The following is a 27,921-nucleotide window of genomic DNA, read 5'->3' as shown; positions in this document are numbered from 1 at the left end:
CAAAAAATTAACACATCAAACAATAAAGTAAAAATTAAATGGAACATCATAAGAGAGACAAACAGGACCGTAAAATCGGAACAAGCAGGGATGTCACAGTCCTCTGGTAATGGTAGAGGCCACAATAAACAAAAAGTTGAAGCCTTATATTTCAATGAATTTTTTTTCTCACTATAGCTGAAGAAAGAGGGTACCATAACAGTCAGTCTTCCACAGAAGCCATAGAGCTACTTAATTACATGTAAATTGCATGAAAAGTAGCACTTCATTTCAAAATCACAACTCCTAAAGAAATTTTAAAAAATGACTTACAAGCTTTCTCACCTGGATATGATGATGTATCAGTAGGATACATCATCATAGTCACATATGGTGCTATTTGTGCAACCAGTCGGTTAAAACTGGGATATTTTCAGATACACTCAAACATAAGGCAGTGATGCCAATCCACAAAACTGGAGTGAGGCATGTAATATTTAACCATTAGCCCATCTCTCTGGTGCTAGTGTTCTCAAAGGTATTTGAGAAAAAAATACATGGTAAGGTTTATAACCACACTACACCGAATGTCTTACTAACAGCTACACACTTTAGGTCTTGTAAGGTTTCTCCACAAAGTGAGCTATATTTTGCTGTACAGATGGAATATTAGGTGAACTAAATTTCAGAGGGTATCCAATGGGGATCTTTTGTGACTTTGTAAGGTACTTGACTGTGTGTATCATAACACATTGCTAAAAATGTTTCCAAACTGTGACATCAAGGACAGAATTTTATCTACACAGTAGGAAAGAGTTGTCTTCATGGAGGCAGAATTAACAATAAACTCAGACTGGGGAAATGTAAAATACAGAATCCCTGGGGCTCAAGCCTTGCACCAGTTCTTGATCTACATTAATTGTCTACCAATTAAATTAATAACAGAGCAAAATTGACATGTTCGCTGATTACGAAAATACTCTGTTCAAAGTGCCCATAACCATAATGCAGGATACAACCATGACAGCCACTTACAAAGAACACAAATGGTTCATAGCAAATAGCCTAATCCTAAATTCCAAAAACTAACACCATACAGTTTCAGATAACAAATAAACTTAGTTCCTGAAATGGATATTAACTATCAGATAATTAATGAACCAAACTCCTAGGCATCTAGACAGTTCAGATGGAAAGAGTGAACTGTTGAGCTGGACAAGACACTTAGAGGTCAGCATGCTTTGTGCTGAGAGCTGTTTCCCACTTTGTTGACACAGAAACGATGCTGCCGTCATATTTTGCATATTTACATTCTATTAGAGTATTATAATCATACAGATAAATGCTGCAGGAATTGTAAAAGTCTTCAAACTTAAAAAAGCAAATAGTGAATTAATATATGGGATCTCTAACAGAACATCCTGCAGAGGTCTCTTAATGTCTCTCAGGATACTTACTGTTATAGGTCAATGTATATACTCACTGATGTTTGTTGCCCACAACAGGGATATATTTCACAAAAAATGTGACATTCACAACAATGAAAAAATGACTGCTGGAAAAGTTTCACTGATGCTTTGCAACTCTCTCAATAGTACATGAGGGAGTTACTGTGTCAGGTATGACGCTATACAATAAGCTCCCCAACAGTACAAAATGGGAAATTAATAATTTGCAGTTATTCAAAAGGAAACTAAAAACATGCAGGATAGATCAATTTTTTTATATATAAAATGAATGGATTCTTATAGTTATAAGGCATTCTTTAGTGTAAGAATAGAGGAAACCACTTAGGTAAAGGCACACTCTTAAAAGAAAAATGTGATACTTTTACTTATGTCATGAAAATAAAAAAATTGTGTTTTAATTTAAATTATTATTATAAAATGCAAATATGTTTCTGTATTTATGTCATTATGATGAAAGTTTGTACTTCCATTTATTCTACTATTTTAAGCATTCACTTAAACATATGCCATTAAACCACATATTGTAATTTTATACACAATGAACTGTTCATAGAAAAAATAAAATGCTATATTTATGATATACTGTATAAAATGCTCATGCAACACTATATTATTTCACTTGACTTATCCTGTATTACAAGTACACTAATTGTACAATATGTAATCAAGAGAACCAAATAAAAACCAAATCAAATAATGTTTGTACCTTTATCAGGGAGGAAAGAGTGAAGGGGAAGGTTGGAAAGGAAAAGCAGGTCAATCAGACCCAGGGTTGAGAGGGAGGCACCAGTTGTGAGGATCAACAATGACAATGTGGGGTCTGAGTGACCTGCTTCTACTCTCCATCCTTCCTCTATTTCCTTTTTATGAAGGAACTAACAGTTCCAAAATCTATGATAGTGTACATTGGGACATCACTTCCTGAACATAGATACTGGTTACCTATTCAATCTCCCTGTAAGTTTATAATAAAGTTGTTGATCATTTTACCTGTAATAGTATGCTGTTTTCGACAAGCATATTACTCTACATTATATCAAAATAATTCTTTTAAAAGCTAGTGATTTAGACATCTGGTTTGATTACACATTTAATATAAAACTAACCTACCAATTTTAAATGAATTACATATGATTGAGAAGTTGGACATGGAGGTAGTGGTACCATAAACATGACTGAATGGGTTGTTTGAAGTGCTTTGTATCTTTGATGATGATTGCTTCACAAAGTTAGTTAAAACTTTTCAATTCTGTGTCTTGAAAAATGTGCTTGCCTAGCATAGATCAGTATCAGAGTGTGCCATAAGTTTTCTTTTCAATGTAGTGATATGTTTGGGAATGATACAGTGTCTTAGAAGCTTTGTCATTATTAGTTATGTTTCATTTAAAGTATAGAACTGTTTCTTTGATGGCCGAGCAGTTCTAGGTGCTACAGTCTGGAACCACACGACCGCTACGGTCGCAGGTTCGAATCTTGCCTCGGGCGTTGATGTGTGTGATGTCCTTAGGTTATTTAGGTTTAAATAGTTCTAAGTTCTAGGGGACTGATGACCTCAGATGTTAAGTCCCATAGTGCTCAGAGCCATTTGAACCATTTTTTTTTTCTTTTTGTTGATCTGATGTAGAGAAAAATGTTTTAAATGTTGTGAAGGAAGATTTACATGTCTTTCGTATTTTACTTCCGTTCACATTTCTGATGGCCCTCATTTTAATTCTAAATATGCAGAGTGATGCAAACATGTTTTCCCAGAATGTATATCCATTCTCCTTTTCTACATCTACATACATACTCCACAAGCCACCATATGGTATGAATGATTCATTACGTATGTATAAAAACAGGTTACAAATACTTGATGTATAGCACAATAATACATTTTTCTGAATATGTCACTGATTAACAAAATGATTAAATTACAAATAAGATGGTGCGTAATGTTATTTACAATTTTTTTTTTTGGAGCAATTCTTATTCTGCATGTAAGTATGGTATTCTTCTAATGTGTAAAATGGATTTTCTAACAGGAATTTGTTTAGTTGATATTTAAGCTTAATTGTGGGTAGGGTCATAAATTCACTGGGCAGTGCATTGGCTAACTTCAAACCTGCATACTGTGGACCCTTTTCATAGAGTGCTTTTCTGTTACTGCTGATGTAAAATTTTTCTTTATTTCTGGTATTGTACTGATACAAATTGGGACAAATGTTGGGATGCAATCTTTTAACAAGGACTATGGTTATTGCTCCCCAAATTTATATTCCGTAATTCAGGTGAGAGGAAAATAGAGCATGGTATGCAGTCTTTAGGACAACAGTGTCTTCGCAGTACTTGCTAATCCATATTAATTGCAAATACATTCTTGCAGTCCTAGCAAGAAATGAATGTTCGAGACGGTAGAATCATTTGGCAGTCATAGATGAAGATTCATTCTGCCAGTTAAGGAATTTAGAGTGTAAAAGAATAACTACTTACTTCATTTTTTTTCAAACTAAAGTATTTTTCTGTATTTCATGCATTCATAGGTGCACAATTCAGTTACCAAGCAAATGGCTAACCAACTTGCAAAAATACATTCATTGTGGTTTTGAGAGATTCTGTATCAGACTGATTTTATGATGAGCTCCACACTCAGACTTTGGTGGAGCATCCACTGCTGTCAGTGGCATCATTTGGATGTGGTGTGGAGGGTCATATGGTTGGCAGATGGCCCTCCCAGCCACTGTCAGCTATCCAGATCTTGGTGCTCTACTCCCCATTCAAGTAGATTCTCAATTGGCATCATGACGAGTTGATCCTGTTCCAGTTCCTCTCACCAAGGAAGAATCCCTGGCAGTATCAGTAATTGTACCCACATCCTCCACATGGCAGTCAGACAAGCTGAAACTGCTTTTTTTCCAAGTGTAAAATTCTGGATGAATAACTATTAACTTCAGTGGTCATATTTCATTCTGCTCAAATTAAGAACATTGAGCTGTATTTTGTGACTTCTGGAATTGCCACTTTTCTGCCAGCAAAGGTAGCTTCAGGTTTCTAAATAGCAATTATGTATTACTACTATTCAGAGATCATATAAATTTCATATTTAACTGGAGTAATTTGAAGAATATTGGAGCATCCACTATCACATCAGGTAAGGCATCGCACTGTTGATACATAAGGCTGGGGTTCCATAGGAGGAGGATGTATGTTTGGCCCCTTCATGCCTGTTGAATGTTGACTACATTTGAACCTAGCCACAGTTTTTAACACCAGCAACTGCTGATACACTAATAGTGCCCCATAAAAAGTACCTGTTGCTCATTATAGTTATATAAAATTGTGAGACAATTTAGGCAGTCATCATTTAGCTTCAGGATGTGAAAGTCTTAGTATTGCTGATAAATGCATGCAATAATACAAGAAACTACCGTCACTTGAATTATTTGTTCTTTCCACAGTGAGTAGAGAAAAATAGAGTGGGGAAGATTAAAATGGAGAGGCTGGTCACTCAGACCCCTCAATGAGAGGGCCCACGTGTTGTCCCCAAAACAGGTGGTTTCCTCTCAGCAGTCACTTGTTTCAAAAAAGCTTGAGCAAGAGTGTTTGTTTGGTTTTTTTGTCCACTATATAGGTGTAATTTTATATAATATCTACTCCTGCTCAGCAGTTATACACCGAAATAAAGCGACCACTTTCATGGTTGATTATGTGGAGCAGAAAAGTTGATTTAAATATTAGAGCCTTCTACTTTCAGGAATACAACCATTTGCTCAATTTATTGTGGGAAAGGCACTGATAATTACTGTTCAGTTTATGGTTAATAAGCCACCAAATATTTTTTTCCCAACAGGTTGCTTCCTGAATCCCCCAGGTGGCTTATTGCACGTGGACAGAGGGAAAAGGCCTGGAAGATAGTGAAAAAGGCAAATCCTCATGCAGAAAAAAGGAGTGTCACAGAAATACAGCCAGTAAGTATATTTCTGCCAAATATTGTATGACTTACTTCGGAAAGGAGAGTATTACGTATGATAACTACAAAATCAACAGTTTATTTTGTAATATGTAAACAGTATATAAAAATTGGACATTTCTTCATTCATGATTTTGAAGGGTACTCTTTGGAATCGCTGAAATGCTTGAAAACTGTGCTCCCAGACAGAATCTCATTCCCAAAATGTATATGATGCTTAAAAAAAAATTACTGGTTGGTAGTGAGGGCATAGTGAAGATAGTTACAAAGATTATCTAACTACTTCATATGTCAACCTTCTTTATATTTCAAGCAAAACTATCATTCTAGAAATACACAAACAAGAGTCAGGCAATTAATTTCTCTATCTTTCATGTACATATGAAAAATACATGCTACACCAACAGCAATCAAATATCATATTCGGACAATGCCATACTCTGCTCAAAGAGCTCTGTGACCCCTAGTTCCAAATTTAGAATACAACACTTCAGTACTGGATACAAATAATCATCATCTTCTTCTTCTTCTTCTTCTTATTCTTCCTGTTTAGAATCTGGCAGAATAAAAGGTTTAACCCTTGCCACTCCAACAATGGAGTGGCACTCGACATTGTGAATTTTGTCCGCCCAGATGGTGGTGATTTAAATTCAAATAAGAGTGCATGGAGATGCCCTTCATCTACATTACAGTGCAAAGGGTTAAACTGTTTGCCAGACTGGCATTGAAACTTGAACACTTGCCTTTCATGGGCATTGCTCTTAGCAACAGAGTTGTTCGGGTACATTTGTGGTTCAGCATGAAGATTTGCTTCTCACACCCATGGGATACTAATCGAAACTAACCACAGAAAGCTCCAAAAATATAATTCCTCAGTTGTTTAATAAACAATTTACAATAAGCCATGGTACTGATTTGTGTTAACACAATTGCAGGTAGCCAACACAGATGCAACAGTGACTGAGAAGAACTATGAGATCGCATTGTTTAAGAGGTTTTTGGCCAGCACTAAGAAGCTAGTTGTAATGTTCCGGCATGGAGAGAGCTGCCGCCGGCTGGTCATATGCTTCTATCTGTGGTGGGTGTCTGCACTCACATATTATGGTCTCTCTCTCAACTCCCAGAACTTTTCATCTGACAGGTGAGCTCATAGTGTTACAGATGGAGAGAGAATGAGCTGTGCAGTATTTTCTTGGACTGGGTGGCTGAGGTTAACACTGGCTAACATTTAGCCCTGGTAGTTGTCACTTCTGTCCGACCTTTATCCATCACTAAGTCTATATGCTCCCTGACATTCATTCATTCATTCATTCACTCTCTCTCTCTCTCTCTCTCTCTCTCTCTCTCTCTCTCTTTTCCCCCCTCTCTCTTCCCCCCTCTCCCTTCCCCCCCTCTCCCTCTCCCTCCCTCCCTCCCCCTCTCCCATAATGTTTTATCAGTTATCTCCCTCCATCCAACTTCCAACCGTGACATTGTGTGAGCTTTGTTACTACTATATTAATATCTGTGACTACGCAGTCTTTTTGCACTTATTTTGCTGCAGTGAAGTTGATTATGCCTTCATATAGTACATGTGATATGCGTTTCATGACAAATATCAAAATATCTAGGGATTCATCAAATGCTTCCAAAACTTTCTAGGGATATATCAGTAAGATAAGTTTTAGACAGAAATAATTGCTTTTTAAGTTTCTGATCATTGTGGTTCTTCACCTGTTTCAGATATGTCTACACTGCTGTGTCTGGAGCAGTGGAGATAGTAGGTTACTTGATACCAATTCCTTTACTACGAGTGATGGGTCGCAGGTCCACCAGCTCTTTACTGTTCTTTATATCTGGTGTGGCACTCCTCCTGGTATTACCAGTTCCAGAAGGTAACTTCTTTGCCCTCTCTCTCTCTCTCTCTCTCTCTCTCTCTCTCTCTCTCTCTCTCTCTCTCTCGTTCTTTTGCAGGGTAAATGTGTCACTTTGAGGTAAGCGAACCTGATCTAGAAACAACCAAGTCAAAAGCTATAAGAAAAAATTGTTCCAATACCTCTGACAATGGGATACATGTACTGGTACGGTTATTACTAAGTTGCATCTTTCAGAGGCAATAGTATGAAATAAAACAAGAAGAAAATATCTAGTAAAAATGGGATCTAAAATGCGTATCTTAAGAGCTTCAAGCACATGATCGTCTTTGCTACTGTGAAACGTATCTCTTCTACTGAATAAGTGCCCATATGTCTTCAGGTATGCATTTTAGATCCCATATTTACTGCACATTTTTTTCTTGTTTTGGTCCATACTATGTTCTCCAAAAATATAGAAACCAAATGGCTTGCAGTAGAAGAGATGTGCTTCACAATATCGAAAATGAACGTGTGCTCACAGTTCTTAAGGTATGCATTTATGTCCCATGTTTATTGGACCTTTCTTTGCTTCTTTTGATCCATACTACCACCTCTGAAGATTGTCTGCCCTGTAGTGTTAGCAACAACAGTACTCATACTTGTATTCTGCTATCAAAGGTATCAGAATTCAAATGGTTCAAATGGCTCTGAGCACTATGGGACTTAACATCTGTGGTCATCAGTCCCCTAGAACTTAGAACTACTTAAACCTAAGTAACCTAAGGACATCACACACATCCATGCCCGAGGCAGGATTCGAACCTGCGACCGTAGCAGTCCCGCGGTTCCGGACTGAGCGCCCGAACCGCTAGACCACCGCGGCCGGCGGTATCAGAATTATTTTTGTTTATAACTTCCAAATTGGTCCTTTCTGTACCAGGGTTCCTTACCTCAAATTAATGTATTTACTCTTCTCCATCATCCCTGAAAGTTTGTAATGTCATCACGGAATCGCCCCATATAAATGAATTAATCAAGCAGGTCAGTTCAACATGTTATGCATTTAGAAATATCTTGTATAGTAATCACTTGAAGACAAAAGTGATGCCACACTTTGCATTAGTTCACACTCTGTTGTCTTATGGAATTATTTCTTGCAGAAAGGCAGCCTGAATAAATAAAGCACCCATTTTTGCACAGAAACAATGCATTTGTCAGATGACTCGGTAGTAGCCAAGTCTGAACCTTTTTCCATGGCCTTCTCCAGCCATCAGGTTTACAAGGTAATGTAGGACTCCTGCAAAAAAACTTGCCCATACTTACAGTAAAACACAACCATATCTCTCCAGCAGCTTGTTTCATTAAAGTTGCTTACAGAGAGATTTTAATTGCAATTTACTGTTCCCTTTTCACTCCCAAATCGTGATTCTGGCACGACTCCAGCATCCACCTAGGATAGCCAACAAGGGAAGATTGGGCACCTCTCTGACAGGCAGACCACACTCTCAGTGGCTCCAAATTCATAATAGTACTATGGTGGTATTGTGAAAGACAGTTTGTGTAAAATCATATGGGAACTGAAACACACAGAGAAGAGCGATTACCAATGTCATACAGATACATACATCATTTTTTGACGCCAGTGCTGCAGCTTTACAATAAAAGTGATTCTACACACTGAAGGATTACTGATTTTGTTGGTACCTTGTAAGTCTCCCAGAATTTGTTCTTGAATCATCCTCCTATGATTACTGCATTTGGTGAACATTTGTTACAATATGTGCAATGCTGTAGAAATTTATTGGTGATGTCTTCATATTTGTTAATACACACTCCTCTTTACATTTATATGCCAATCAAATTACATCCAATATTTCCCTAAATTTCACAAATTTATCTGTTCTCTAAGAGTTGGAAAGAATGTCAGCTACATGGTTTTTTGAATCTACTTCACAGCTCTAGTGTACTTTTACACTTTGAATTTTTAGTAAAGTTGCAATATCTAGTAACATTAAGTGCCCCAAGTTGTCTTTACATATTTTAACAGGCTCATAAGACTTTGCATAAAAATATTCAAGTTATTTAAAATTAACTTAATATCAGTGACATCTTCTGACAATGCTACATACTCAGCAAAAGTAGAATATTTCATAAAACTTCCTTTTTTTAAAGAATATTACAGTTCCAGATAATCTAATCACATAATCTGATGTGGACCTACAACCTAGACAATCACCTGCCCAATCTGTATCTACAAAATGATGATCTAAGAAATAAATATTTTCAGTCCTTCCATATGCTAACTCCAAACTTTTTGTGTAATATAAATACATTAGTAGTCCATCTGACACAAGTTCCCGTGGTTCTAATTTCAAATTATCTTCCATCAGCGTACTGTAGAACTTTGAATGTTCAGTTTGATATCTCTAACCTACAGATTCAGTACAGCTTTCCCGACCAAGTCATTACCTTCTTTGCCCAATTATAATTAATATTTATCCAAAGATAATTCTTTACTTCACATAAATTTTGCATTTGAAATTGCTTAGATAACAATGCCATGTATTTTTCCCTTTACTTTTACAACAAACTGGCAAACCATCCATGAGCACAATTTTATAGATGGCATAATTTGTAGTTATCAGTACATATAGTTAATAGTATTATTTACTTATTTTAAAACCTAGACTTTTTAAAAACTCTTCCAATCAATCATATTGCACTCAAGGACTTTCTCTCAAACCATATAACTTGCATTAGATTAGATTAGATTTAGTTTTCATCCCATAGATCCAAACGCCTTAATTCACAAACTCTGTGTTTCATTCCTCTATCATGGACGTTGCTTTACATAAATTTCTGAGACAATTTTGCTATAAAGAAATGCAGTCTGTACATCCATTTCTCCTACAATTAAACCCTTTTGACAACAAAAGTTTCAATGTTTTCATCATACCAGCTGTTGAATAAATATCATCAGTCACAATTTTTTTTTGTTCAAAATGCCTTATAACTAATCTTTCTTTGCAAGTGTTACACAAATTTTAAACTATTTTACAGCAAGAACAATTACATTCAGTAATTTAGTTACTAGTTTTCTAATTTTATTTTTATTTAAACATCGAATTTCCTTATCCTTGCTTGTTTCCAAACTTAAGACTCATTACTATTCACCAAAGATGATGAAGTAAATATTCCTGAATTCCAATCAAGAACAACTGCCAAGATGAGAACCATATAAGTAGACATTCTCAGTGTAACAAAGCAGCTTAAATCACTTTATAAAAGCAAGGCCTCCGGTCCAGATTGTACACCAGTCAGGTTCCTCTCTCAGTATGCTGATAAAATAGCTCCATATTTAGCAATTATATATAACCACTCGCTCACAGAAAGATCCGTACCTAAAGACTGGAAAATTGCTCAAGTCACATAATCAGCACGGATTCAGAAAATATTGTTCTTGTGAAACACAACTAGCTCTTTATAGTCGTGAAGTAATAAGTGCTATCAACAGGGGATGTTTCCAGAAGGCTTTTGACACAGTTCCTCACAAGCGTCTTCTAACCAGACTGCGTGCCTACGGAGTATCGCCTCAGTTGTGCGACAACTGGATTCATGATTTCCTGTCAGAAAGGTCACAGTTCATAGTAATAGACAGAAAGTCATCAAGTAAAACAGAAGTAACATCCAGCATTCCCCAAGGAAGTGTTATAGGGCCTCTATTGTTCCTGATCTATATTAATGACATAAGAGACAATCTGAGTAGCCGCCTTAGATTGTTTGCAGATGATGCTGTCATTTACCGTCTTGTAAAGTCATCAGATGATCAAAATGACTTGCAAAATGATTTAGATAAGATATCTGTATGGTGCGAAAAGTGGCAGTTGACACTAAATAAAGAAAAGTGTGAAGTTATCCACATGAGTACTAAAAGAAATCAGTTAAATTTTGATTACACAATAAGTCACACAAATCTGAAGGCTTTAAATTAAACTAGATACTTAGGGATTACAATTACAAATAACCTGAACGATCACATAGATAATATTGTGGGTAGAGCAAACCAAAGACTGTGATTCATTGGCAGAACACTTAGAAGGTGAAACAGGTCTACTAAAGAGACTGCTTACACCATGCTTGTCCTCCCTATTTAGGAGTATGGGATCCACATCAGATGGGACTGATGGATGACACCGAAAAAGTACAAAGAAGGGCAGCTCATTTTGTATTATCATGAAATAGGGGAGATAGTGTCACAGACATGATAAGTGAATTGGAGTGGCAATCATTAAAACAAAGGCGTTTTTCACTATGACGGGATCTTCTCATGAAATATCAATCACCAGTTTTCTCCTCCGATTGTGAAAACATTCTGTTGCCACCCACATACATAGGGAGAAATGATCATCACGATAAAATAATAGCAATCAGGGCTCGTACAGCAAAATTTAAGTGCTCTTTCTTCCTGCATGCTGTTCGGGAGTGGAACGGTAGACAGCCAGATTGAAGGTGGTTCATTGAACCCTCTGCCAGGCACTTGCTGTGAATAACAGAGTAACCACATAGATGTAGATGTAGATGTAGTATTCATCACATTTCAAAAATGAAGTTACTCATGACATAATCATTCAATCTAACAGGCATTTTACATTCACTAACTGACCCTTTCAACACACATTCTTGTTCTAGTTTGCGATTGCTTAACTCCTTTGATATCCTTTTCTTCTGTCTGCTCATTGACAGGTTCATTTTACAGCTTATATACTCAGAATCACACGAATGTTCATGCCTGTCACCCACTTCCACAGCATCAATGATAATTTTATTTTTCATCAATACTGTGTAAACAGCTTCGCTATAGCCTAGTGAAGTTCCTAAGTCTGCTTTATGTCCTCAATTTGACATTCTCGAGTCTTCTGGTACATGTACAAAAACACTACTTTCATAAAACATTACATGATTAATATTAGTTTTCTTCCCAAAAAATATCTCGTAAGGAGTTTTCCTTTCTGTTTCTTTTTGTGCTTCAAGACATACCTGAAGTACAAAAAGAAACAGAATACAGTGGTGTGCATAAAAGTGTGGTGTGAGAAATGCATAGTGCTGCAGAACATCTAAAAATTAGATGAAAATTATGTGTCAAAAACAGAAAAACATCGATGTGCTAGCAGACTGGATTTCCCAATGTAAGTGAGAAATCAGCCAAAAAATCACCACTACTCATGATGCTTTATCTCAATAAATCAAAACGAGTCTGGTGCAAAAATCACGCATTTTTGTAGTTGCAATGACAGACCAAAAATACCCTCAAGAATTATGAAGCAACTACGGACACTATGGCCACACAAATGAATAATTTAATCTGTGTACATAGGGAGGAGATGCTTTTAAAATGATTCTTTTCAGTCTTACAGACCAATAACTATTGGAGTTTAAACATCCCATCTCATTGTCACATCTCAATTTTTTTAATAGTTTTAGTAGTTAAATATATCATAAACTTGATTTTCAGATTTGGTAATATACACACTAGCTGCTTTATTGTAATCATCAAATAAATGTGAGAAAATATCTTTCCCCGTGCAAACTGAGTGTTGAATTAGGCCCATTTTAATCAATTTGAATCTAATTTCTTTTTTTTTTCACTCTGGTTCTGTTGTTTTAAAAGGTGAATTGTGATTGTGTGTTCTATTTTCAATGCAAACTTTACACACTAAATCCTGATGCAATTTCCCCCCCCCCCCCCCCCCCCCAATCCAACTGATAACTGATATTTGTATAACATTCTCAAATTGTTGAAAGTTATATGTCTCGGTATAAAATAACATTTCTCCTTCACATACTGTCCTTCCTACTCACACTATTTACATCAGTCTTTTTCTCATATATTCTTCTTGTCATGTTATGCAGTCTATTGTCTTTGAAAGCAATTGCTATTAAGTTACTATCTTTATCAAAAACTTTTGAGGTATTGCCTATAGATACAATTCTATGTTTTTCTGTCACTTTTGGGTAGCTAAAAAACTTTCTATCCAAGCCTTTGATATAAAATACATTTTACATTTTAATTGGACTCACATTATGATAAACTGGAAAAGAATTATATTTACTATTTTCGTAGGTTGCAAAACTTTACCATTCACAGTTATTACATTCACAGGCACTTTTAAAGTTACACACTTCATAATTTTCATTATTCATCACTATTAACAACAACAACAACAACAACAACAACAACAACAACAACATGATATGTGTGACCACTATTCAATAACCAATCAATCTGTACATTTTTACCTGACTCAACATTATTACAGGTGATTGTGGATTGTACCTCTATTACAAAGCTGCTCTGCAAATTCTGTTCTGTTGTTACCTTAGTGTGCTCAATGACAATAGCCTCTTCAGTCATATTGCTCACCTCCACCATGTGACCAGTTGTTGTTACCCCCACTATGCTGATTGCTTTGCCCTATTTGCCAGCTGCCATGACCACCTCCTCGGTGATGTCTGCAACATGTTCACAAATCTGCCTTGTCCCAGACTGGCAACAGTTCATCCTAAAATGTCCTGGTTTGCCACATCTCTAACACAGCTACTCCTGAAATCTCATATTGGTTGTCTTTTCAGCATGAAAGGCATTGGATTTTATACCTTTCTTCTTTCAAAATGTTAATCAGATCTCTAATGCAGGTCAAAGATTCTGGAAAGTTTCTCAACATGTAGTTTAGCTTCTGTAATTTTTTGCCTGCTAATTTTGATTTGTTCACTGTTTTTCAAAAATGCTGAAGAATGTCATACCAAAAATATTTTTAAAAATTGCTGCTTTCCAGATACAAAGCTTCATCACACAGAATATCATTTCACAAAACCAATTTGTCTTCCAACAAGGCAAAAACACAGTAGATGTGATAAACGAGTTTATTGAAAAAATTAACTCATCACTAGATAGGAAAGCTAAGGTCGCAGGAATATTCTGTGACCTTACAAAACCATTCGACTCTGTAAACCAGGCCCTGATGCTTTTCAGGCTCAACAGGTATGGAATAAGGGCTAATGTTTTCAAGTGGTTTGAATCATACCTCTTGGAGGGGAAACAAAGGGTAGTAATCACATCAAATGGAGCAGATTACTTCTCAGGTGTTTCTCAAGGCTCAGTCCTTGGACCCATTCTATTCCTGTTGTATGTAAATGACTTGCTTCTCAATATAAATACTCTTTAAATATGTCTGCTTGTGTCTGTATATGTGTGGATGGATATGTGTGTGTGTGTGCGAGTGCATACCCGTCCTTTTTTCCCCCCTAAGGTAAGTCTTTCCGCTCCCGGGATTGGAATGACTCCTTACCCTCTCCCTTAAAACCCACTTCCTTTCGTCTTTCCCTCTCCTTCCCTCTTTCCTGATGAGGCAACAGTTTGTTGCGAAAGCTTGAATTTTGTGTGTATGTATGTGTCTGTTCGTGTTTCTATCGACCTTCCAGCGCTTTCGTATGGTAAGTCACATCATCTTTGTTTTTAAATATATTTTTCCCGCGTGGAATGTTACCCTCTTTTATATAAATACTCATTTAACTTTATTTGCAGCCCTAATTGAAAATGAAAATCCTGACAATATTCCACAGTCTCTCATGAATATGTTAAGTAACCTGGAAACATGGTTTAGTCTAAATGGCTTAAGGCTAAACATTTCAGAAACCCACATGATGAGTTTTAAAACCAAACAGTCAAAAACTGAAAAAAATCAGTATCACTCAGAACAATCAAAAACTTGACTCAGACAGAACTTTGAGTTGGAATTCTCATATAGAATATCTAGCAAATAAATTAAACAGCCTTGCATTTGCAATGGAAATTTTAGCCTGTGCCACTGATATGGCCACCAGGAATATAGCATATTATAGGTACTTTGAATCAGTTATTTGATCTGTCATAATTTTTTGGGGGAACTCAGGAAACGTTAACGAATTTTCAAGTTGCAAAAAAGAATCATTCACAACCTGTGCTCTGCACAGCAGAGGGCATCATGTTGATCATTATTTAAAGACCTAAAAATATTAACTGCCCCACCTTTATACATTTTTGAGATGGTTCTTTTCCTACGCAGCAGAGCTGATCTATTTTTAAAAAATCATTTTGAACACTCATACAACACAAGACACGAAGGAAACTTTATCCTCACTTAAAACTGTGTGCTCAGATTCCTCAATTAAAATTCACAACACAATAAAAGAGTGTGACATGATGAATACGAAGATAAATATTTTAAAAAGCAAGTTACATGATTTTCTAATTAAATGATACTACTACTCTGTGGAAGATTTCATGAAGGACAAGGTGAATCGTTCAGCTGGATCCCTGAAATGGAATAAAAATTTATGATAGTTATAGCAGATGTAAATACTGTAAGCTTGACAAAATTTAAGTACGTAAATTCTCCACAAAGTATTATTGTAAGTGCAACAAAATTTTAAATACGCAAATTGTAACCTTGACGTGTCTCCTGCACATTAGACATATGTTCTGAAATTGTGTATGTTATGAGATGAATAAAATACATTTCACATGTTTCTGTGTCACTAGTCTTTTAACCTCTGTTTGTCTAACTTGTTCCTGCAAATAATTTGCAGTGCTATCAATTCCTTACAGTATTATTCACCAAACTACTTCATTATCTTCGGTAAAGTCATGCACAAATTCCAGCTGATAGTTCAAAATTGCTTGATGTAGTTCATAGTTGTTAGATTTTCTTCATCCTGGGTGTCTGCCTTGTCTGTACTCATTTTTTCCTCTTGAAGCCACTATATAGCATTTCTTCATTTTCATATACATTTCAGTTCACCATTTTCAGTTCCTGTAGCTCTCTCTATCAAACATTATCTTAATGTCACCCACACCCAGTTTGACAATGCACACTTTTTTTAACAGGAGTCTTCTTTTTAGTTCACAAATGGTCACCACTTTTCTGAGCAAGAGTTTCTTTTTAGTTCACAAATGATCACAACTTTTCTGAATCGCAACCTTGTATCTTCAACAACTACAAATTGTTATTATGTTAGGAATATTTATTAACAACTAGCTAACTCACCGAAGAGCCAAAGAAACTGATACACCTCCACAATATTGTTCACAGCCCCCAGGAGCACACAGAAGTGCTGCAACATGATGTGACGTGGACTCAACTAATGTCTGAAGTAGTGCTCCAGGGTGGAGATCTCTTCTGATCAGCATGTTGCAAGGCATCCCAGATATGGTCAGTATGTTCATGTCTGGGGAGTTTGGTGGCCAGCGGAAGTATTCAAACCCAGAAGAGTGTTCCTGGAGCCACTCTCTAGCAATTCAGTTGTATAAATGGTCCCATATGACTCCAACTGCACATGCCAAACATCATTATAGAGCCTTCACCATCTTGAACAGCCCCTGCTGACATGCAGGGTCCATGGATTCATGAGGTTGTCTCCACATCCGTACATGTCCATGTGCTCAATATAATTTGAAATGAGACTCATCCAACCAGGCAATATGTTCAGAGTCATAAACAGTCTGTCAGTCTCGACGGGCCCATGTGAGATGTAAAGCTTTGTGTCGTGCAGTCGCCAAGGGTACACGAGTGGGCCTTCGGCTCTGAAAGCCCATATCGACGATGTTTCATTGAATGGTTCACATGCTGACACTTGTTGGTGGCCCAGGTTTGCACTTCTGTCACGTTGAATGATTATCTTCAGTTATCATTGGTCCCATTCAAGCAGGATCTTTTTCTGGCCACGGCAATGTTGTAGATTTGATGTTTTACTGGATTCCCGTTCATGGTACACTCATGAAATGGTCATACGGGAAAATCCCCACTTCATCGCTACCTCGGAAATGCTGTGTCCCACCGCCCATACGCCAACTATAATACCACATTCAGACTCACTTAAATATTGATAAGCTGCAGCAGTAAGTGATCTAACAACTAAGCCAGACACTTGTTGTTTTATATAGGCATAGACGACCACAGTACTGTATTGTGCCTGTTTAAATATCTCTGTGTTTAAACAAGCATGCCTATACCAGTTTCTTTGGCACTTTAGTGTACAATGTACATCAACCATTACACTGTGCGGGTACTCTCAAGGAGTGGAACTGACTGACTGTTGTGCTGCACACAAAATACAATCATTGTCGAGGTCCTCGCCACTATTGATACTGGTACCCTCGATACGTATGTACCACATGTCTACATAGACAGAACCATAAAAGACACAAGAAATAAATGTCGTGTTACAGTAGATAATGAAGTAAGTTTGTCTAACTAAAAGCTGTATACTTAGAAAATGGTAAAATAATAGGTACAACTTTATTAGAGATAAATTGTAATGTGTTGTGGGATCTGCAAAATTTTCCAAGAATTTTTCAGATATTGAAATTTCTAATTTGAATAGTTAACAAACTAACATGTTATTTTAATGGTTACATACATTTTCATAAACAGAAAAATCAGGGCTGCTAAACTGTAATATTGGATTTTGGAAAGAACCACATTTCAAGATTGGAACATTCTAGAGCAAGAAATTTTAAGTGCAAATAACTCCTGAAATATAAAATTTTCAGAAAAAGTAAAATGTTAACTGTAAACCAGAGAAAAGGGACTTCTGAATAAGCTAGGTCAATCTTGAGACCAGGAGTTTTAACCGTAATTGAATTTTGACACTTGCATGGTCTGTATCATAAATTATGAACGTCTTATAAAAAAAAAATTCCAGCTGAATTACATACTCTGTTGTAATCATCCCATTTACACTGTGAACAATGAAGTTTAATGAAAAATTGCACTTATAAGACTAAAGTCATTTTATGTAACTATGGTATACACATCACATATAAAATGGGAAAAGCTTAAAACTTATGTATTTAAGGCACAGAATTGTGGCATAGGAGCCCCACCTTGCTATGTCTCAACTGCAGTCAATGACACGACAGATAGACTGTTGGCAACAAAGATTAATGTCACTAATCATTAAGAGCAATTTATAGTAGTCTTACAAGATGCTAGAGCTGCTTCTTGTACTCTCATTACTTAGGAGTGTTTGTATAAATTTTGCTATCATTACCTAACAAATACACTAAAACTCTTTATGAAACACATGCTGAGCCGGCCGGAGTGGCCGTGCGGTTCTAGGCGCTCAGTCTGGAACCGAGTGACCGCTACGGTCGCAGGTTCGAATCCTGCCTCGGGCATGGATGTGTGTGATGTCCATAGGTTAGTTAGGTTTAATTAGTTCTAAGTTCTAGGCGACTGATGACCTCAGAAGTTAAGTCGCATAGTGCTCAGAGCCATTTGAACCATTTGAAACACACGCTGAATAAATAAATTTGTTTCAGCAGTGTACCTAATATCATAAATTTGCGAAAAATAATGTTGTAAGATTTCAGTAGCAGAAAACCAGTACTACATTTATTTGAATGCTATCCTATATTTAAATGAAGTTGTTAAAGAAGTTCAACTTGTTTACGGGACCAGAGTAGGCACAATAGACACGTTTATAGTAACAGGAAAAAAATTTCCTTAAGATAGTCTTCTCTCGTCACGTTCCAGATCTTCCAGGACTACGGATGGCTGTGGCAATGGTGGGTCGCCTCTGCATTGGAGCAGTGTACTCCGTGGTCATACTTCACACCTCAGAACTGTTCCCAACAGTTGTCAGAAACACAGCAGTTGGTACCAGTGCCACTGTGTCACATATGGGTGCAACAATAGCACCATACATTGTTGACCTATTGGTAAGTTCTTATAATTTTTCATTCCAGTTGATAATTCTGTCATAATGATGCAAGAAATTCCACTTCATTTAAATGTATATTGACTAGGATAATTATTTTTCATTTAATCACTCTGGAGATACCTCTTCTAAATTCAATATCATGCTTGGCATTTTGGGGGATTTCATTCTAACCTACTTTACCAGAATATCGTGTTATATCTTGTTATATCCTCTGTTCCCAGAATGCTGATCAACAAAACTCCTACTATATTGATATCTTTTATAACTGCAATTTCTTAGTATTTACATGTTTCCACTTTCAGTGAGTCACATTTATCAAAAGTTACCTACATGAAAAAGTAATAGGTAATGTACATGAATGAAACTTCCTGGCAGATGAAAACTGTATGCCCGACCGAGACTCGAACTCGAACCCGAGTTCAAGTCTCAGTCGGGCACACAGTTTTAATCTGCCAGGAAGTTTCATATCAGCGCACACTCCGCTGCAGAGTGAAAATCTCATTCTGGAAACATCCCCCAGGCTGTGGCTAAGCCATGTCTCCGCTATATCCTTTCTTTCAGGAGTGCTAGTTCTGCAAGGTTCGCAGGAGAGCTTCTGTAAAGTTTGGAAGGTAGGAGATGAGGTACTGGCAGAAGTAAAGCTGTGAGTACCGGGTGTGAGTCGTGCTTCGATAGCTCAGTTGGTAGAGCACTTGCCTGCGAAAGGCAAAGGTCTCGAGTTCGAGTCTCGGTCGGGCACACAGTTTTAATCTACCAGGAAGTTTCATATCAGCGCACACTCTGCTGCAGAGTGAAAATCTCATTCTGGAATGTACGTGAATGTTTGTAGACAACAAAGTGAGATGCTACTCTGATATCAGATGAAACATTAATCTCTGTATGGGAACATGTAGTGACATGACATGATCCACAAACGGCTACAGGCCTAATTAAAAGGCTACAGTAAAAGAAGATATCAGTGAGACTGAAATTCAATTATAAGCACGTAAGGCTGTAACATTGTATGTTGTGAAAGAAAAAAAAGCACCCCTTCCACTGCATTCCTTAAAATAAATAGAAACTCTTACTACACAACCATTACAGTTGTAAATGTCACAAAATGACTAATGACTCAGTTTTTGAAGTCCAAGGATGGAATTATCACTACTGTGAAGGTAATTGGCCTGCAACTATACTGTTAGCTAAGCAGAAATATTTTTTCTCTTTAAATATTTAGGTTTAGGGATGCAAAAGATGACATTAATAGAGTGCAGATATAATGTGGGAAATCTCCAGCATTCATTTTTAGTACTAAAATCTATTCAACTCAGTTGTTGTTTTATGCAACAGCCACATCACATATCAGTTTGAAATGATACCATGTAAACAAGAATGTATAGAACTGCTTAGTTGGGAATATATTCAACAAAATATTTGGTAGAGGACAGTTTCATAATACTACACTGATAAGCACAAAGAAAGGAAACATTTACAATTGGATAGCTGTAACTATCAGCCAGGTTCTGTCAGCTACTGTACACTGGTAACCGTAGACTTCTGTGGCATCTGTGTTTTAATAGCATTCTCATGGGTACGTGACCATGTTACGTTGTAATGTGGATTAACAATGCATGCAGTACTGCAATCAGGAATCATAGTATTGATATTTTGTACTACTACCTCAGTAACACCACAACTCTTAAGTATAATGATGTCTCACCTTACCTCTGTTAGCACATGACAGTGTACTATAAAACTAACATTGTGGCTAAATGCCAGAAGTGGGAAGCAGGGTAGTTGAGGCCCTCTGCTGGCAGTATTTTTGTTTTCAATTTCATTGGGAAATGGTAGCAAATCAGGGAGAGCCTGCAACCTTTCTGAGGGTAATGTTCACAACTGCAGAACTCAGTAAGTTATAAGTGACACTGTGAGCACGCCAGTGAACTCTCAGCTTTAGCTGAGAACAGGTCTGGGTTCTACTTGCACCTCAGGGTGAACTACACGCCGGTAAGGTAGATGGATGTTGACACAAAACAGTCAAAAGTGTGTAGGAATATGGGACCCTGCATGTGTTAACTTGTATTTCCATAGTTATTCATTAACACTAAATGGAATCCACTAATTCCCTGCATCTATAAATAAAAAAGAGAAAGGAAAAAGAAAACAGCAGTTTGTGCAGTCAGCTGGGCACTATAGAGGTTCAGTTATCAAAGCAAACCCAGTAGTATGTTATCTTTCTTTCTTGTCAAACACAGAGGGAACTAACCATAAGAGATCATGACAAAATATATTTATTCTAATTAAATAGGAAAAAGGCACAGAAGATCTCATTCACCAATATGCAAATGAACTGCAAAGATATGTATATGTTCTTAAAATACATGCAATGATACAGGAGGCATAGAAATAGTGACATCATAGCAAGTCACCAACCTGCTGAAATTATAACAACTGGGGTAACAGTCAACTACAGATGACGTGCACCATGCTCTCAACTATGCAAAAGGTATAACAACATACAGTGACATTACATATCTACACTTTTTTAATGAAAAGTATCTGAACACTTACTGGTGGACATTAATAGGGGTGTGTTAAACCTCCATCTTTATGATCCCCTCAACTTCACTAGGGACATTTTCACTGAGTTGTCTTGATGCCTTTCTTAACCCTTTTAGTGCCAAATACGATCTGATCGTGATCCAGATTTTCGGTGAAAAATGCCAGTAACGATCTGATCGTGATGCCTTTCTCATTCATTTTTTCCGCGCTTGAAGGCTAAGTTGTTAGTATTTCCTAGCGAATGAGAAAGGCATCACGGTCAGATCGCTACTGGCATTTTTCGCCGAAAATCTGGATCACGATCAGATCGTATTTGGCACTAAAAGGGTTAAACAACCAAAACAATAGAAGCTGGATACTAGGGTTTGGAGTGAAGTCAACATTCTAACTCATCCCAAATGTGTTTCACTGGCTTCAGGTAGGAACTCCGGTCAGGCCAGTGAATTTCAGAAATATTATTGTCCACAAACCATTCCCTCAGCGTGCTGCTTTTTCATGTCATGCTGATACAGTCTAGCCTCTGAACTGTTCTTCTACTGCAGTCATTACACAATTATGTAAAATGTGTTCATATCCTTCCACGTTTGGTGTTTTCTTAAGCACAGTAGGGGGAACCACACCAAAACCATGGAAAAATGCCCCCATACTGTAACAGCACCTTTTTAATACTTCTTCCTGTTGGATTATACTTGGCATGTGATGTTCTCCAGGAACTTACCAAGTCCAAAACCTACCATCAGACTGCCACAGGATACAGCACATTTCATCACTCCAAATCACTTGTTTCCATTTATCCACTGTCCAAGGTGTCGCTCTTTATATCACTGTATGTGTCCCCTAGCATTGACTTCAGGAATGTATGGCTTATGAGGATCTATTCAACCATTGTACCATATTCTTTCCAAATCCCCACACACAGTCACTTTGCTAGCTGCACTACAGGTAGCTCTGTGGAAATAATGAGTTATTCCTTCTTGTGATTTCAAGCTATTTTTTTACAATCACCCTCCACAATTCTTGATGCTCCTTGTCCATCAGTACATGAGATCTGCATGGTCTCAGTTTACCTGTGGTTGTTTGTTCACATTTCTCCTTCACAATCACATCACCAACAGTTGATGAGAGCAGCTTCAGAAAGATTAAAATGGTACTGGTGGATTTGTTACGCAGGTGACATCCAATGACTAGTCACAGTTGAAGTCAATGAACTCTCTCAACGAATAAAGTCTGCTGTTACTGCTTCTCTACTTACATCACCACACTCCCTGCCTCCTTTTATATTGGTGGGTCCACTTCGCATGACATCTAGTGGTCAATTTCATATTACTTAGGGACGTCCAGATATTTTGATCAGTTGGTGTAAACACAGCAGAGCTTGAGGAGTAGTGCATAATGTTCACAATCCCCCAATAACACACAGTTATTTGGCCAGTGCACTATTGTTTAACTTTTTATAAGCCTCATTAATAGTATGCAGGCAAACCTCCAAATACTGCTACAATAGTTTACTATTTAACATCTATGAACGGTAAAAACCTAACCACAAAGTTCACAGTTCTTGAAGAATAGAAAGGTACGTATGGAGCAGACATGGTCAGTGTCTTAACACATGGCCTATTGGTGTAACACTTATTTCACTGTTAAGTTGATGTATTGTTGTCATGCTAAGCAACACAGATTCCTCTTCTGAAACTCAGCTGTGGACTGACTGTCTCATGACCAAAAATCAGGCTGTTATAAATCATCACAATAACAGGTACTGAAGCTACACATTGTTCAGAGTTAAATTTACAAAAATTACAATTAAAACTTAACTCATTAAATTAATTGAATACATCGAAAAGGCAAGTCATTTTAACAGTTTCTTCTACTACAAGAGTTAGGTCAAATTATTTGTTAAAGTCATGAAATTAACAAATATAGTTATACAAGCAATACTTTTGACAAAACTGTTAATTACTTTGGAATTAATTAAGGCCTGGTTTTGCTTACATGTTTTCAAATAAAGCCAAATAAATCTTCTTCTTCTCCCCCCCCCCCCCCCCCTTCTTCTTATCCTTCAGCATTTCTCCTGCATGCCTGTGGGGGTCCACTACATGGATCCATTGTCTCCATTTTGCTCTATCACGGGCTGCATCTGGGTGGATGTTCATGCATTTAGGGTCTTTATGAATCGTATGTGCCCAACATTGCTTAGGTCGTCCTTTGGGTCTGCTGCCAATGACTTCAACTGTGTAACCCACCTTGGCAATAGTCAGCACCGGCCAGTAAAACATGCCCAAACCATCGAAGATGACTCCTGTCTTGGATCAGTGCAACACCAAACTGTTTCCTAATGCTGCCATTAGAAATGTGATATAACTTAGTGAGGCCCACTGTCCCCTTCGTATCTTCATTTCCATTCTTCAGCATTCTGTCTCAACTGTAGTTGGCCAGCACTCACAACCATACAAGGTGACTGGTCAGATGACTGTGTGATAGATTTTTGATTTTAAATTGTCTTTCATCCTGCGGTTGCAAGTGACTCCGGTTGTTGTTCACCGCTTCATCCAGGCTGCCTGAGTTCTGGTGTTGACCTCTTCAGTGAGTCAGCCGTCAACGGTGATCGTGGAACCGAGATACTTAAACTTACTCACACGAGTCAGACCCTCACCATTAATCGTGATGGTTCCCATTTCATGTCTGTCTGACACCATGTACTTGGTTTCCATAAAATTAAGGCACAAACAATGTTGCACCAACCAGTCACTCCACTTCGTGAGCAGACTCTTTCAGTTTCTCCCAGCTTTCTTCATCTGTGGTAACTGGTGGCAAAGTAATTTGGGCTATGATGTCGGCTTCCTTATCCTTGGATTTCTACCATTTGATTCTTGCAGGTCCAGTGCAATCTACATTCTTGTTTGTTGGCAACTCGATTCATAGCTTACAGATCAACAGACGGTGTTGTTGCAACTGTTTCATAGGGGATGACCTTTTCATCAAGCGCATCTTTGAGATCACGGCGTCTCATGAGGATGTGGTCAATCTGCTTGGCATTAGTGCCACTCTAATACATGATTAGATGTGAGTCACGCTTTTTGAACCACGTGTTCGCAATTTCCAGGTTGTGAGCTTCTGAGAAATCGAGGATACGCTGACTATCGTCATTCTTTTCTACAAATCCATGCCCACTGTGAGCAGTATGTACTTCCTTTCTGCACCCTACATGCCCATTCAGATCTACAGCAATGATGATGTTATCTCCTGGGAGCACTTCAGCAGTCTTTGCATTAAGCATTCTCCAAAAGGCATCCTTGATGGAAGTTGCTTGGCCAGTTTGTGAAGCGCAGGCACTGAAAAAGTGGACTTTCCTGCCATCTGTGATGTACAAAATCTTCATCAGGTGATCATCATATCTTTGCACTTCACAGATATTACTGTCAAACTTGGATGATATTATAATGCCAACACCACTAGGTGTTCCACGTGTGCCCTTATACATCAGCTTGTAACTGCATCCAGTGTCATACGATTTGCTTCTAATCCACCGTGTTTTTTGGACTGCACAGATATCTATGTGTCGAGTTTCAAGGGATTTTGATAGTTTGTTGTACCATCCAGTCATGATGGTAATGTTGAGTGTTGCAAGACGGGATGTGAGGACTAGCTTGTTAAGCCGTCACTGCCCGTGCAACAGTAACCCTTGCATATTTCTCACACATTGACCAGGCCATGCCAATATACATCACCTATGGGGGACGCCCTAGCCTTCTTCGCCATTGGGCCTCCAGACCTTGTCTGCTGTTGACTAACTTAAAGAGAAATGGAAAGAAAAAAGAGCTCCAATAGTCAAAGAATGAGCCATGAAAGGCAGAAAGGGGGAAATGAAAGACTCCCTAGGCTTCAGATGTCCTAATACCGCTGGGGTCAGAAGTGAGCAAGAGCTGACTGAGGGTGGTCGATAGGAAAGAAAACAGGAGGGATCTGGCACAGTAAGTGGAAGCAACGACAGACCTAGCTTGAGGCCCCGTGCTCACCATGCACGTCACGCAAGATGCGTGCCCCTGAGTCAGATAGTGCCAAATAAATACTTTAAGATTACTAATATTTCAGCTTCCAAATGTTTATAATTAGTACAGAATTTATATTTGTTTGTATGTCAACAACAGAATTTAAGTTATGAAACAATTACTGATTTCACCCTATAACAAAAGATACTAACTGGAAATAGTCAAAATAAATTAGAAAATCAATTACATACATAAAACTATGCACAATATTAGATCTGGTGTTATATTCTTTAAAACTGAAGGCCAACCTTTCTCTTTTATGGAAATGCAGATTATATTCACATATGTTAATGGTAATTAGTTAAAATTTAAAAGAAAATGCATTTAATTAGGCAGCTGGCAAAACAAGGGGGGAAGTAAAACTTGCTTCGTCACAGGATCATTGAAGTTTTACAATATAAAGCATTAGGTATATGGCATTTTGTGAAGGGAGAAAAAACAAAAAACAAAAAAAAGCATTGATGTTTGACCAATGCTGTCAGATTACATTAAAGCTGGATTACCCTAATAATGATTATTTTAAAACAGGATATGAGACTGAAGGCAATAAAGTATGATACCATGTTTCTGACAGGGATAACACTGGTAGTGATATGTGAACAGTTGTACAGGGTGTGCTTAAGAAATGAACTTTGTCCAGAATAATGGCAACAGCTTTTAAGGAAAAGAATGGAAAACCTGCAAAATGATAGTGAATGTGGAAGCAGGGTACAAAAGAAGGTAGTAATCACAAAGTAAAAACGGAATCTGAAAAGAAATTGCAAAGATTTCTTCCCAAACTGAAATGGAAGATGGGCTTCAGTTAAGAAAAATTGTTACATATCATTCCTGAGTATTAATAAATTAGTTCAAAAGCAGCTAAACACAAAAGCGAGACAGACCATAAATTGTTGTAGGCCTTTCAGTTCTTAAAAGTAGACTGACATTCAGTGTGTCAGATCAAAAAGAGAACCCACCTTAAACACAAATGCCTGATAGTAGAATGTGCACACTCAAACATGTTTTAGAACACTTCTTTGGCATAGTATAAAAATTAAGAGAAAATTTGTATGCTTACAGAACTGACAAAATATGTCAGCGGCATACAGTCAGTAATGATGTAATCCTTTAAAAAGTTAATTACTGAGAGAACAACAAAATTAACTACTAGGAAATACCATGAATAGGGTTTGTTCCATCCTAAAAATATCGAAGCTAAATAAGGGGACAAAACTTTACAAACTACACTGCAACATATAGAATTACTCTATTAACTGTCAGCTATGTTTTGTTTTATTTCAGGGGGAGAAGGCATGGTACATTCCAAGCACCCTGTGTGCCATTGTATCACTCTTTGCTGGCATGTTATCATTATTACTGCCAGAAACAAAGGGCAAGGAATTGATGGACTCATTGGATGAGATGGACCAGCGAACAGCGCAAGGTGATAGAGTGTCTTGTAAAAACTGTCTGTGCTGCAGGTCATCGCAGAACAGCTAGCAGCAACATACTTGTTTGCATATTGTAAATTATATTGTAAATATATTGTACATTATAAATAGTGAAAAATTTCATTCCATTTCATATTTTATACATGACTGCAGCATTCATTCCAATCCATTTTTGGATAAAATATCCTTGCAGTCATGGTTTCATTCTTGTGAATTTTTCATATTTTCATCACCACCACCAATTAGTGAAATAAATTTAAAAATATTTTTCCATAGTTATATTACTGTTAAATATTTTGCATTACTTCCCTCGATAATTTATCTGTGAACATTACCCAAAATTAGTATTCTAACTTGTGACCTTTTTTGCTGGGTGTGATAAAGTAATAAACTGATAGGAGCTTCTGGTGAAAAAAGAACTTGATTTACGGAAGTGTCCAGCAAGAATTCTGTGGAGCCAAACACCATGCAGAAGTCTTTTCGGGAACCATGGAATTCTTACATGTAGGTGTTAATACATATACTCCCTAATGGTATTTGTGGCTACAAAAAAGAACTCTACAGTTCACAACCACAAAATTAGGAGTAAAAATAATTTGCATATGTACTATGTAGCCCCTCTCTAGGTACCAAAATGGACTATTCTACACTGATGCAAAAATCAGACAGGTTGCCAGTAAACATCAGGCAGGAAATTGAAAATCATCAAATACTCGAAAACAAAGTAAAGCAACACTTCAGTAACAACTTATATAATTTATTAGGATGTTGAAGTCGGGAATGAAAATTCCGTGTAGCTCAAACATTTGTATTAAATCAAACAACAGAAAATCCAGGATGTAATGTAACAATACCAGACAAGGGAAGTTGCTACTCACCATATAACGGAGATGCTGAGTCACGATAGGC

General features: G+C 37.3%; 1 protein-coding gene across 1 annotated transcript in view; it reads left to right on the top strand.

Moving 5' to 3' along the window:
• The window catches only part of LOC124712060 (organic cation transporter protein-like), a 484,670-nt gene extending 457,423 nt beyond the window's left edge, over positions 1–27,247 (top strand). Inside the window, exons 7-11 of the mRNA XM_047242354.1 lie at positions 5,278–5,395; positions 6,333–6,538; positions 7,120–7,271; positions 18,806–18,990; positions 26,864–27,247. Of these exons, the coding sequence (XP_047098310.1) occupies positions 5,278–5,395; positions 6,333–6,538; positions 7,120–7,271; positions 18,806–18,990; positions 26,864–27,061 (859 nt within the window). The 3' untranslated portion in view covers positions 27,062–27,247. The remainder of the gene's footprint in view (positions 1–5,277; positions 5,396–6,332; positions 6,539–7,119; positions 7,272–18,805; positions 18,991–26,863) is intronic.
• Positions 27,248–27,921: the final 674 nt, after the last annotated feature.

This window comes from Schistocerca piceifrons, chromosome 8 (assembly GCF_021461385.2).
Source record: "Schistocerca piceifrons isolate TAMUIC-IGC-003096 chromosome 8, iqSchPice1.1, whole genome shotgun sequence".
NCBI lineage: Eukaryota > Metazoa > Arthropoda > Insecta > Orthoptera > Acrididae > Schistocerca > Schistocerca piceifrons.
Note: the sequence above shows the minus strand (reverse complement) of the source record. Positions and strands in the feature narration are given on the sequence as shown.